The sequence below is a fragment of the Pseudopodoces humilis genome, chromosome 3, assembly GCF_049639895.1.
Source record: "Pseudopodoces humilis isolate 2021_Gansu_Grassland_sample_001 chromosome 3, ASM4963989v1, whole genome shotgun sequence".
Classification (NCBI taxonomy): Eukaryota; Metazoa; Chordata; class Aves; order Passeriformes; family Paridae; genus Pseudopodoces; species Pseudopodoces humilis.
This window is the reverse complement of record NC_142202.1, coordinates 13388297-13402203: the sequence shown is the minus strand read 5'-3', so window position 1 is coordinate 13402203 and position 13907 is coordinate 13388297. Positions and strand designations below refer to the sequence as shown.

The 13907-nt window shown below is 37.8% G+C and overlaps 1 protein-coding gene across 19 annotated transcripts in view; it reads right to left on the bottom strand.

Annotated features, from left to right (window-relative positions):
* NRXN1 (neurexin 1) overlaps positions 1 to 13907 on the bottom strand; it is a 675655-nt gene that overhangs the window by 355021 nt on the left and 306727 nt on the right. For all 19 annotated transcript variants that reach the window (XM_088053912.1, XM_088053915.1, XM_088053923.1 and 16 more), the window contains 3 exons: positions 6805 to 6927; positions 2091 to 2472; positions 1364 to 1554 (listed from right to left, as the gene is read on the bottom strand). In XM_088053912.1, coding sequence (XP_087910038.1) covers positions 1364 to 1554; positions 2091 to 2472; positions 6805 to 6927 — 696 coding nt within the window. The remainder of the gene's footprint in view (positions 1 to 1363; positions 1555 to 2090; positions 2473 to 6804; positions 6928 to 13907) is intronic.

Below are 13907 nucleotides of genomic sequence, written 5' to 3'. Positions count from 1 at the left end.
CGTCTCCCCAAACAGGGAGACACACCAAAGACCCGTTTTTCTTTGAAAAATGTGTCGAATAAAATGGCTGTGCTAATTATCAGCTCGCAACCGGATTGTTTTTTGTTTTGTTTTGTTTTGTTTTTCCTTACCCATGCCTGATTTAAGTACTAGGAAAAGAGACAAACACATTAAAGACATACACATATGCATAAGTGCTATTTGCCATCTTAAAAAATGTCAAGGAACAAGCTGGATGCTTTTTCTATTACATCAAAAACAATGTTGAAATATTACTGTTTCAATAAAAAAATCGATGATGCTTGAAAGAATGCAAACCCAAGAATTAACATGGCGTAAATTTCAAATGCTACTTTAGGAATGGAGTGTGAGCCATCCAAAAAGCTTTAGGTTTTAAAATAAAAGAATCTCTTATTGAAGACTATGACATATCATGATACTGTTTTCACAGTACAATCTTAATAGCACTTTCAAGTGAGGCAAACATGTGAAATATCACAAAATCCAGCATAATTACCAAGGTCAGCTCATTATCTGTGACTCAAAGGCAGTTAAAAGAAAATCCAGCAAGGAATAAGCTCTTGATGGAATATTAATATCTACTTTGAACATCCTGGCTTTTGAAATATCATATTTCTTTGACTGTTATGAAATTTCAGTTTTCCTGCCAAGAGCCTTTTTAAAGAATGGTAAAAAACACGCTACTTTTCCACATGGCCAGAACATATATTCTTATGCCTGATTAGGTAGTCATTATTTTAAAAGTATACCTATACATCCTTTCAAAAAGGTATTTTCTTCAGATGCAAATTATTTTTTCAGAAACCTATCCATAGGACTCATTGCTATCGCTTATTTTAAAATATACATATGTTTATAAAAAAATGGATCTTAAGAATCCAGCTGGATTTAGAGCATGTATGTTTAGTGCTGTAAAACAAAGTTCACCACACCTGCAATTGAAATTACAATACATATTTAGATGAGTATGTTACTTATATAACCTATGTTCATGTAAAAGTCAGGCTTGTTACATTGTTTGCCTCCTTTAGTCCCTCAACTATATTTTGGTTTGTATGGGCTACTTTGTGTTATTATAATTTCCTACTTGTTTGGGTTTTTTTCCCATGGGATTGTCACATGTGTAAAGTTTTACCTACCTGTGCAGAAGTGCTATTAAGCTGGCATTGTTAAGCTGGCAAGGTTAAGGTGATGTAATCTCTTGTGATCATATTGATTATTATAAAATAAAAGGTTTCATACAAACTTACAAAGTTATATCATACTTTACATCCATGATTTATTCTGTTTATTATTCTGTAATGGCCTTCACTGTAGATAATATAAGAATAACTGTACTTACTTTTGAGATCTAAATTTCTGGCTCCTGCTGTGCTCTGTGTTGTGATTTTAGTGTCAATCTTTACAGTGTGTAGGTTGTTGGTATCCCTTGATATCATGACATTATGCCACTGGTTGTCATTCAGAGGTTTATTAGAGCTTCCCTTGATGAGGTTGGCACCGTTTCCCAAGTCAAACACATAGTGTAAATACCTGGGAAAAGAGAAAAAATTGGAAAAGTTTCCTTTTTCTTTACATAGCAAGGGAGGCAATAATTAATATGTCTAATACTTTCTATTTGCTTGTACTCGTCAGCAGAGCTGGCCAAACCAGCAGACAACAATGAATGCCAGATGGGGAAGCAACTGTCATTCCAAGAAATTGCCGCTCGTTTGGATGAGTTGAGGTGCAGTCCCAAGTTTCTGGAAAGCAACGAGCACTCCATGTACCGAGACATGCATACATACGTAGAGAGAGAGAACAAGAGGGAGGCTACAAACTAGCACTTCTTTGTGGTAAACACGAGAGAAGTTATACCTATTATTTACTTTCATACATTTCAGGCATCTAGCTTCATCTGAAAGAAAGAGTCACAATAAAGCACATGAAGTTCAACATGAAGAAACATTTATCGATCACATCTATCCAGTCAGAAAAAGAAAGATTTGCACCCTAAACTTTCCTGTGTAATCCTCCTGTACACACATTTCGAATGGACTGGTTTTGTCGTTACGCTAATCCATACATACCCTTTTACTAATTCAACCACAATGAAATCATTTCCATCGCCACTGTTAAAAAGTATCAATCCATCCAGGGAGGTGGTTTTGAACTGGAAAAAAAGGTGCATAGATGTGTACGCTTGTAGCGTGGCCAGTGCAACATAACTCGCTTTTGTTTTAAAGGTTACGGGGTCTGCTATGATGTTCCTGAACCCGAATCTTGCATTTAGCTCACAATAATCGATGTCTCCATTTTTACATAAGTCAATGTATGCCATGCCATTAAATGTGAGACTCTGTAGATGCCCAATAAAATTAGAAGGCACAGAAGACAGGTAGCGCCGTTCTGTTATTATTCCTGTTTCTATGTTGTGGAATTCCAGTCGTGTGTGATCGCCAGCCATTTGACCTTTAAACAGCAACAAGAAAACACGTGTTAGTGTCTGAAACGGGAGGTCAAAGAGCACATTATGTGATTAAGTATCTGCATCACTTTCACACTTCTCAGTATGTGCAAGGCCAATCGTTGGCTCCAAAGGGAATTCTTCCAAATTAATCCTAATTACTGATAAATCCAGGAGCTTTTCCAAAGCATTCAGTATGTTTGGATAAGGCCAACAGCAAGATTTCTAAACTGAAACACTTTACCAGAGTACATTAAACTGCCAACTTAAAATCCCTCACTTTAGTTATACTTAACCAGATGTGGGGTTTTACTGTAAGCAAGTGCAATTACTTTACATGAGGATAACAAAGGCCAATCTCAGAGCTAAACCAACAATATCAGAGACAATATCAGGGAACCAGAACAGCTTGAGGGATTTTATCCCATGTGTTTTGCTTCAATGTGCATGATTTGACTAGAGGTAGGAAGGATTCCTGTTCCAGCTGTCTTAGGTACACTAATGCCAGCCCTGCTGCACAGCTCTGTGGGACAAGGGTGGAAAGCTGCTTGAAAGCAACTGGCTTTGTACCGTGGGGATAAACCATGGGAGAAGGGGCAGAGCCCAAGAGATGGACTGAGCAGAAAGCCTGCAGGAAGGGTGCATGCCAATGTTCTGTAATCCTGGAAACAGCAAGTGACTTGTTTACATCAGAAAGGTGACCAAAACCAAGCCCCACAGCTGCCTTTGAGGTCTCTCTGTCATGCAAGGACCACTGCAGAGCAAGAAGCCTGAAATCTGATGAGTGTAAAGTTAATCTGGAGGAAAGGATCAGCACTGCCGGAGTATGCTGCATACAGGTCAGGTAAGTTTTTAAGCTAGTTATTAAATACCTTACCCAGCACATCAAAATTGTGTTCACTGAAGAGTTCCCTTTTCTGACAGAACTTCCAATTTTTTTCCATGCTTATTTTAAAGAAGTAGGGCAGTATTTTCACAGGGCTGATTCATGATCACATTGTGCGGAAAACCAGCTTCTTATTACTAATGAATTTCATCCCTTAATGTACCTTTTGCAAACCATGGCCTAGATTCCCCAGTTCCTTAGATGTTTCACTTCTCTCATGGAGTACAGAGAAGGTGAAGAGCAGACCTAGCCAAGCTGGACTAAATAATGGCTTAAAACTGCTCTAATACAAGTTCCCATAGTGGCAAAGCTGTTGACAAGCCAAGTTCCCTCTGTCCATTCCCAAATATTCTATTCCAAGAGAGAGTGTGAGCACTGCCCCAGGCTGGACATGTCAGAAGTGGTGCACAGGGCCTGGAGGAGGCTGTCACAGCTGTACCTACGTAGGTGTCACAAGTGTCTGTGGACGTGTGTGTGACAGGAAAAAGACAAGGGAAAGAGAAATGTCAGTATCTGAGATTTACTCAGGGAGATTAATTCACAAGCAGGTTAAGTCACAGCACTGAGATACAAGTACAGACATCAGTGAAGCTACAGGGAAAATAGCTCTGTAAGTTTTAATAACATTCAGGCACAATCATTGCTTTAATAATTTATGATAAATATTGGCAAGTAGCTTACTTAGCTTTGGGATGAGTTCTGTAGGAGAACTTGTCATTGAGCACCACCACCACCACCTGGGATCTGCACTCAAGGGGCTGAGCACTGCAAGAGGCACCTTAAACCCCAGGGACAGTCTTCTTGATGTTCTTGTTTCTAAATATCAGTTCTGAAGATACCACTTTCCCTGAATGTATTAAGCAAAAGTGGGTTCTTCCTTGCAGTAATGAGTCAGGGAGCTGTCTTGAAAAATGCCAAATGTGTAATTTTTGCTGGGACAAGAGCTGTCTATTGGATAGCAGCCAAAGAGCTGAGAATCAGGTTTCAGAGAGGAACATTATATATTCCAGTCTTGTATCCCTTCAGATGGCATTCCAATAATGTCATGGCAAAAATCCACCAAGCTTTGGCTTGTAGCACAATATCCCCACTACATTAAATGTATTTCTTTCTTGACCATAGTAATAAAAAAGTTCCAGAATCTGGGCTCACATCCCAAATATCCCTCCAACATTTCAGTTCTACAAACATGCAAACTTGAGAATTCACATAATGCTCCACAGGATTAGTAAATGCAGCAATGAAGTAAAAGAGAATGTAGTTTGTACTTACAAGGTTGGGTGTTTGGGGATTTAGTGGTGGGGTTTTTGTTTTTTTTTTTTTTTTTGTCTGTTTGTTTGTTTGTTTTTTGTTTGGTCTGGATTTGGTTGTTTTCTATTTTTTTTCTAAAGTTTGTCAGGTTTGTGAAAAAACATCATACTAAAGGGCAGTTGAAATTCTGTTCATAACCATGAACCAGCTACTCTGTTATACAAATTTAGTCATATTCTGACCATTTTTATTTTCTATACAGTCTTAGAAAATAAAGTTCATCAGGGCTGGAAGTATTGAAACTCTTCTATGATGAGTAACTTCTTCAAAACCACCTGCATGGCTTCCAATGAAAGCTAGTTATGACTCTGAATTATATTATGTATCCATGCACACATTATGCATTTGTCAAAGAGAACCAAGCACAACCCACGAATGAACAAGTGGTGTTTTATAATCTGCAAAAATTCGAAAGTCAGGCTGAATTATGTAATGGATTTTCCTCCAGTTTAAGCTTTCTGGTTCCGATGATGTTTCTTTTATTAACAGCACAGGAAATGGGATCAAAAAAGGAAAACAATGTGTGGCAGGAGAAAGTTGGAAATTTTAGAAGGAAGCCAGTTTAATTCCTTATTCTCCTCATAAAACTATAATAACCTTTCACATGAAAAATTAATGGATTGTATTTTCTGAACCAAATTTCTGAACCTTGGGTCATTAGAAGAAAAGTTCTTAGCAATTTAGAACAAGCGCACCATAATCTCATATGACAACTGTTTCCCTATCCTTTCAGGAAATTCAAAGCAACTACACATTAAATTCTATTACATACATTTGAAATTTAAACTTTTAAAGGCTTGTAAATCACTAAGTGTTGAAAAAAACAAAACAAAACAACAAAAATCCCCAGTCCTCCTCTCCCTAAAAACACCCAACACAACCAAAAAACCTCATCACCTACACAACAATAAAGATTTTCTTTGTAGGAAATGTGACATTCATGGAAATAACAGCAGATTACCCATATTTAAAGTTCCCTCTGTTCCTTCTCATATGGCAATTTCCTCCTCACTGGTGGAGGAGGCCAAAGATTGGCCACACAGATTCCTACGGGGAGTTTAGGAAGCTTAGGATGTCTTTTTCCCTCCAAAATATTGGAACGAGTTTCTCCTTTTGGATTAATAATGTTAAACATCTGTGGGTTATGCAAATGCAGACAACTTCCAGCTTGAAGAAAGGAGACTTCTGCTCTGGAACATATATTGGTAATTTCTGATTCCAGAAAACATGTTCTTGCAACTATATGAATTATTTTTCTACCAGTGACACAACCCTCAGTGTTCTGCTGAGGTGAAAATGGACTATTAAAGAAGTTACACTCCTCTTTAAAAAAAACAAACAAGACATTTAACTTGTTACCATTTTAACAAAGTTTACAACCAATAATAAAAGTTGTTTAATGCTACACAAAACCAAAGGATAATTTTAAATAGCTAACAAAAAATTTAGGCACATTCTGCTGTGCAAGGAATCAGAGCCAGAAGCCAGATCAGTTGTTATTAACAACATGCGTGTAAGCATAAGTACAGGATAAAATCAGTGTGTTCTCTATTAACATTTCTGATAATATAAATATAGAAATAAATTTCTGTCATCTGCTAGTATGCATGTAATTTTTTTTTCTCTCATTCCAACTGCTATTTTAGAATTTGAGAAAAAATATGCTGCTTAATGTATAATTATTGAGGACAGCTGATGCAAGATTCAAACCACAGTAGAATATCCTTCAAATGTTTATTAAGTTCTTTCTTCCAGCAGTGGCTTAGAGTTTAGCCCTAACAATGTGTTGCCAAAAGCATTTTGTTTGCCTTCTCATTAGTGGTGTATCAAATCACTTCTCTCCAATTACTGTATAAAAACATCCATTTAAGTCAGCACGAATGTTTTCATTAATTTCAATAGCAACCTTAGAGCAACATTAATATCAAGTGTAATAGCACACTTCTTGTACCAGCATTCCAAGATGTGTAACATGAATTTTGAATCTTACCCAAGAAAATGAAAAAAAAAAGCATCTGTTTCTCTCAGATAAAGTAATATTCTGTAAAAGGTTTGTATTTTTTTTTTTTTGTTTTTTGTTTTGTTTTGTTTTGTTTCCCCCCCAGCAACGTGGAATCATGGAATCACAATGCCACAGTACCTGTCACAGCCTGCTGGTCATCCACCATTAACTTTAAACCTTTTCCTCGCCGCACCACACGCACTGTGTGCCACTCATTATCATTGAGGTTATAGCCAGCAAAAAGGGTTTCTGGGCCTTTGCCTGTAGGATATGCCAAACAGTCATTATGCAATCTTTAAAGCAGTTTACATGTGAACCTCACAGAGAAAGAGAGAAACAGAGAGACTGGCTGGGCAAATGCTAAAACTCACCAAAAGTCACAACAAGCAAGAAAATTACCAAGTATAAGCAAAATATAGAGCTACTAAATACTGTATACTATAGAGCTACTGCATTAAAACATTTCTAATGCCTATTTAACTATGCAAACACACTGTATATGCACCAGGTTTTCATAAATAGGCACAGTCAACATGGATTTAATTATTCACTTTTCAATCTCATACAGGCCTTTAAGAAATGGGATTACTGAACCCAAATAACTTCAAGTATGGATTTACAAGACTGGATTTTTGCTCCTTTATTAAAAATAATTTGGTGGAAAATAAAAAGTGGTAAATGTGTGTGCATGTGTGTTATATTTTTCTTAATCTGTGTCCACTTCTCTGTTTGTTTAGCTTCTGTTTATCAGGACTTCTCAGAGCATCATCTATTACCTGATCTAGATGACTTGCTAATATTCATATTCAGTACCTTCTGCTGTTAGAGAATCTTCAAACCATACTTTTCTTTTCCTTTAAATGCATAGTTTGTCTTTAAATCTGCTATTTTTGTCAGCAGTACAGCAAACACTTTTGAAGAAAATTCTGTGTACAGCACAATGTAACCAAAGTATTCACAAACCTAGTAAAAAGGATACCTTTAATGCCCAGGAAAAGATTTCTCATAAGAAAAAGATTATGGAAATTGTACCTTGCATGGTTGAACAAGAAATGAAAGAGAGAAAGAAAAACCCTGGCTTTGTCCTGTCATCGATATGAAAAGATGATAGACCAAGTGCTGAACCAATGGATCAAAACTCATGTGGTGACTGTCCAAAAGGCAAAGCTAATCTGCAATAAACAAACTACATTCCTGTAAAACAGAGAACTCCCTGGCCTGTTTGTCAGTTCCTGTGGCAGAATAAAAGCTGCCAATAACTAAAAGTTGTCAATTAAATTCTGGACTCCTACAAGAGAGACACAGAGCTCCAGGAGCAGGTCCAGAGGACAGCTACAAAAATGATCAAGGGACAGGAGCATCCCTCTGATGAGGAAAGGATGAAGGACTGGGCCTGTTCAGCCTGGAGAAGAGACACTGAGAGGGAACCTCATCAATGTCTGTCAGTGTCTGCAGGGAGGGATCCCAGGATGGACCAGGATCTGCTCGGCAGTGCCGGGCAAAGGGACAAGAGGCAACGGGCAGGAACTGAGGCTCAGGAAGTTCCCCCTGAACATGAGGAAGAAGCTCCTTTCTGTGCAGGTGACAGAGCACTGGAACAGGCTACCCAGATAGGCTGTGGATATCCCCCCTCCCTGGGGATATTCAAGAACCATCTGGACACTCTCCTGTGCCATGTGCTCTGGGATGAAACGGCTTGAGCAGGGAGGTTGCACCAGATGCCCCATTGTGGTGCTTTCCAACCTGACCCGTCCTGTGATTCTGTAAAAGAGACACATTATAAAATAACTTTTGACACAGAAACATTAGGGTTACCCTGAGTCAGACCCTTACCCCCACTGTGCCCTTCCAGGTGACTCTATCCCATGTGTCAGTCTTGCTCTGAAAGGGACACACAACTAGCTCTGAAACTCTCCTACTTTTCTCTTGGGATTCTTTTCCATCCAGCATAGGCTAACTGTGATTGGTGAGATCTGTTAATAAAATCAAAGCCTAAAATCAAAGCCTCTCTGACTTCAGAACTGCACAGAAGGGAAAGGACACTAAGAGCTTGATGTAGCTGTTCAGCATATTGGACAGTTTTCACTTCAGATATTTTCCATCTTCGGTCAGCATTTTTTAAATTGCTTCTGGTTTACTGCCATGCTTTTATATGCAACCTTTGCTATTTCAGGCATGCCAAGGCATCTCCAGGAACAGAAATGCAAAGCAAAGGCAGTGAGAGTCTCATAACACTGTTTCTCCGTGTCTCTGTATTGACACCAAGATAGGAATGGTGTTCAAACCCAGCAAAAGCAGATGATTGGGGTCAACTACCTGAATCATTCTGTTCATTAAATGTTTGCTTTCTTTGACAAGAGAAAGACCAGTTTTGCATAAAACTGAAGCGAATAATATTGTCTCTGAATGTGCTGGTATAGATGCAGTGACTAAAACTTTAAGCAATTTCTTTTAGGCATTTCAATGGAAACAACTTCTACTTAGATTTGGAGACAACAGATGGGTTTATAAAAAATAAAACGAGCAAAATCTTAGTGAGAGTCAATAAGACTGTCTGGGCTTACATCATTTAATATTATTGTAAACATATTCATGTTTATTTGTTAGTCCAACCTCCTTTTATTTTTTTTTAATTTTTAAAGTAGTTGAACCACTTAGTTTCCATTATCTTGCTTCAGATCTCTAAAAGACCTAAAAGCATATGCAATTTTAATTTACTCTCACATTAACAACCCTCTGTAGTGTCCCTTTTGTGTAAAGGTGCCTCAGTGTATATTAATATCAAATCCAACTTGGCTGCTCACATTTACAGGCAAATCTATCGATTCTGTTTTAATGGCTGGGGACCTACAAACACTTCCTGCTGTAAAATTAAATGTGTGTTTTCCTTTGCATCAGCCTATTTTCCTTGCAAGAGTACCTTGAGTAAAAAAAAAAATCAGGTCAGAACTCCATGAAAGCTGCCTGTTCCTACAGCACACAATCCAAAAGAGGATTGAGGGGACCCCTGGCAAAAGGGGTTTAAAAAGGACAAACCTGGGTGTGACACACTATGGGAGAAGTGCCCTGAAAAGAGTCCTTGCCTTGGAGAAACTATCCACTTGCATGGAAAAGAGACCTTTCTTTCCTGGGGCTGGTCTCTAACAGAGAAAAAGGGCTTTTGATTTGTCAGTGAGGGCACAAGAAACTACAAAACAGCAAGGTCCAGGGCCCAGGGGTTGTGTATGTTCCATCAGACCTGTTGTTCCATCATGCTGCATCTCTGCAAAGTACAACAGTTTCCCATGGCAGCTGAAGAGGGAGATAAGAAAGGATGGATGCTCACCATTCCTGTGCTAATGCAGTGCTTGGCCAAGGATGTGCTTTCACACAGAAAAGCAGAAAATATGTTTGTGAGCAGGGTATTTAGGAGAAAATTGTCTAAATACTTAAACACAAAAGCATGTAGGAATCCCTTGATACCACAAGACTACCAGAACTGCAGAAGAAAACTCTTAACACACCTTGTTAAATGGCATTGGTCAACCTGAAACATCGTTCATATTAGCACTTTCCTCACTGACTTTCAAATATATTGACCTGAAATTAATTTAAACATCATATTGAGATCATAATGGCACAGAGTCTTCTTCTGCCCAGGTTATCAGTTTTATGGTGAATCTACTATAAGTTTTTATCTACTTAATTATTGTCTCTCCAGTCTTATTCTGACTTTACACTGATCTAACTCCATTTCTGCATCATGCCAGCAGAAAGTGCTCCTAAATAAGTGTATTTAAATAAGAATTGGCATATTGCCTCGTGTTTTTGGCAAGAGGCAAGGGGTGTTCTGGGCTTTAAAAAAAAAAAATGCTTTATATATATAAAATTTTGTTTTACATGGACTGATACTATTTTTTCAAACTTATGTCCCTCCCTTTTATTTCCCATACTGTCCTTCCCCTGGAACTCATCTGTCTCTTTCTAGACAGGACACAGTTATTTTGCTTCACACACTCAGCCACCACTGGCTCACTTACTAAAACCTTGATCATAAACCTTTCCCTTCTGAGACAAGATTCAAACTGGGAAAAAAATCCACTAAGTATCTCCTCTTCCTTAAGTATGAAATTTATTATCAACATCTATGTTCAGCTCTTTTCCTATTTTAAAGGCTTAAAAAACTCCCAGATTTTATGTATCCTTAGAGAAAATGGATTGTACGAAATAAAAGAAGCATTGGCACTTTTATGGCTACCAAAGTTTGCTCAGAGTCCATCATACCAGTAAAATTTCCACATCCATTTAAAAGCAGGTAATTGCTTGTACAAACACCTTTTTACAAAGCAAAATGAAGACTGTGCAGTCAATCAATCCAGGTACAAATCTTGGTGGTGTAATTCATTAAGAACTAGGACATATAAAGCCCCAAACATTCCCAGTTATATGTTTACTTGGCATCCAAAGCTGAGCTTACTGTGTTGTCAGCACCTCCTGGAACAGCCCTTTCAAAGTTAAAGGAAAAAAGTGTGAACCTCCCAGAGGAAAAAAAAAAAAAATCTCATTTCCAGCACACTGAATATTCTAAATGTTCTCTGGAGACTCCTATTCTTTTTACTACCTTGTGAGGAGCTTATCCAGCCTAATTCAAGTGCTGAATTTGCAAGATTTGCTGAATTCCAGCAAATCAGTCACTTAACTTTAATATGCACAATTTTTTCCTCTTACAGGTATTTATCCCGTGGCACTTTATTTTTAACCAACTACTTGAACAGAACTGATGATTTTGAAAGAACATACTAGCTCTTACATTGTACCAAAACAGGTTCAAAATGAATTGTCTGAATTTGTTTTACACAATGCCATCCACCTCTACCACTAAGGCATATACCAAAATGCTTGGTGCATTCAATTCTGCCATCAAAATAGATATGAAACATGAAATATAGAAAGAGACACTACAAACAGAGACTAGCAAGGGAGGCTGGGTGATTCAGTGAAAATTCAATTCATTTTCAGTCAGCATAAGAAAGACTAGTGGTTTCAGCCTGGTTTGCTAATAGAAAACTGTGCATACTACAGCTATCAGTATCAGGTGGCATTTAGACAAAAAGACATTTGGACAAGAAGACAAAACCCTGAGATCAATTTAGTTAATAGAGAAAGTTACTTTAAGTCAGCATTGTCAAAATTTCAGCTGAAATAATAAATATTTTATGATTCACCTTGCTATGTATAGACAGCTGCATGGCTCTGAGACACCTAAGAGTGTTATTGTAAATACCTGGTGCAGAACAAGAGGACTTTGTGCCATCTCAGTTATCCTGCTTTCCAGAGTAAATTTAGCATGCCTCTAATCTAGGCTGCTGTTCCAGCACTCAGCCAGACTCACAGTCACTGTGCAAACCTCATGAGGCTCCTGCATTACACACCAGGCTGCAGCACAAAAAGTTCAGGATTCCTCCAGAGCAAGACACAGAAATACAAGACATACAGGGTAAGGCATCTTAACCTTCACTATGCTTTCTGTGGCTGGCTGCAGAAACGTCGCTCGTCTTCCAAAACACTCATTAGCACAGCTGATCTTAAAAAGTCAATTAATATAGTGAATAAGCTGTATTTTAAATGACTGTGCCTGTAACATCCCAAAATTCTCTGGCTAAATGTGTTTCTTGCCAACAGAAAAATTACATTGCCTTTTAAATATCAGAAATGTGCATCAGGTTATCATTTACAGCTAATTGATAGGATAACTTGAAAGAAAATCTAATTACAAGTCAAAGAAATTTTGTCCACTGTATTTTCTCCCCAGCAGACTCATGGAAAATTCCACAAGAATAGCACATTCACTGAATTGTATCAAGAAAAACATATCAATCTTGCATTGCTTGATCCAAATGCTTCAGCCCACAATAGTTTTATTATAGGCAAAATTGCTTTTGGCAATTTGGGTAATGCATTGGCAGTTATGGGTATTTTTATCCCCCTTTTTTTATCAAAATTTGACATTTCAGAAATTAAAAGGAAGGAGATTTGAGCTGCTAATATTATCCATCAGCCTTCATTCCAGCTGTAGAATAGATTTGCTAATATTCTTTAAAATAACAGGAATATAATATTAAATATTTCCATCGAGGCATATTTATATTTCTCATACAGAAATGCAGAAAGCTAAACAAGATACTTTTGAAAATTCTACTGGCTTCCCCTACATGGCCAAACTACATACAGACTGCATTTAATATTGATCTAGTTCACTAGCAAGGAGAAACAGCATACACAGTGAATTCACTGGGGAAGAAAAATCCATGGAAGGATACAAAAACAACCAATCCAGGAATCAGGCACCATATCCAGCTCTGAGGGCACAGAATTTTCATTTGTCTGGTTCTTTTCTCTCTTTTTTCTACATTTGCTTCCCTGACCATGGTCTGAGTTGCTGTGCATTTTCTTCCTCCCAGCTTTGTCTTTCTTTTGGAAAATGTTTAATTTAGGGTGCAATATCACACATACTCATCCACTTATTTCTTTTAAGCTGTGAGATATTCACTGTGACACAGCTGATGTCTAAACAGAGCCAGTGGATCCAGGTGGGAAGGCAGAACACAGGCAGATCTATTGGACTAAATTAAATCTAAGGATTCTGCCAAGAAAGGTGTTTCTGCTGAACCACTGTCTTGTGAAAGATTGTTCTCTACAAATAGCACCAGTACTCAATTTCAGCAAAATGGAGAAAGAAAGGACAACATCAGAGAGCAGTAAACTTTAGACCTGCAAGTCTTGGCCTCTAGACCTCCCTGCTAGACCAAAAGATAAGTAGAAGACAGACACATGCTCTCAAAATTGTGCCTTACTGGTCCATAATTGAGTCTACATAATTTGAACTGCATTTCCTGAAAAAAACCCCACAGTTTTGAAGTTTCACTTACAACTTTCTGTGAACTCAGAGCACATGACAGGATAAAAATGATTCTGTTACTGCATTATGAAATGTCTGACCCATCCTAGAGATGTCTCTCAATGTATAACTTAAAACATTTATGGCTTAAAATCAGTTGCATTTTAATTTAGTTTTGTAACTCATCTGTCTAAGCAAGTGAAATGCAAACAGCCCTAAGGACATGTAATTTTCTTTTTTCTTGAAAATAATGAAAGAAAAGGATTTTTTAGAAGCAGCTGAACCCAGAAGTCAGCCATATCTCTACATTTTTAACAAGAGTGGAGTTTCTCTTTCACACTGTTCATTCTCTGAGGATCACGAA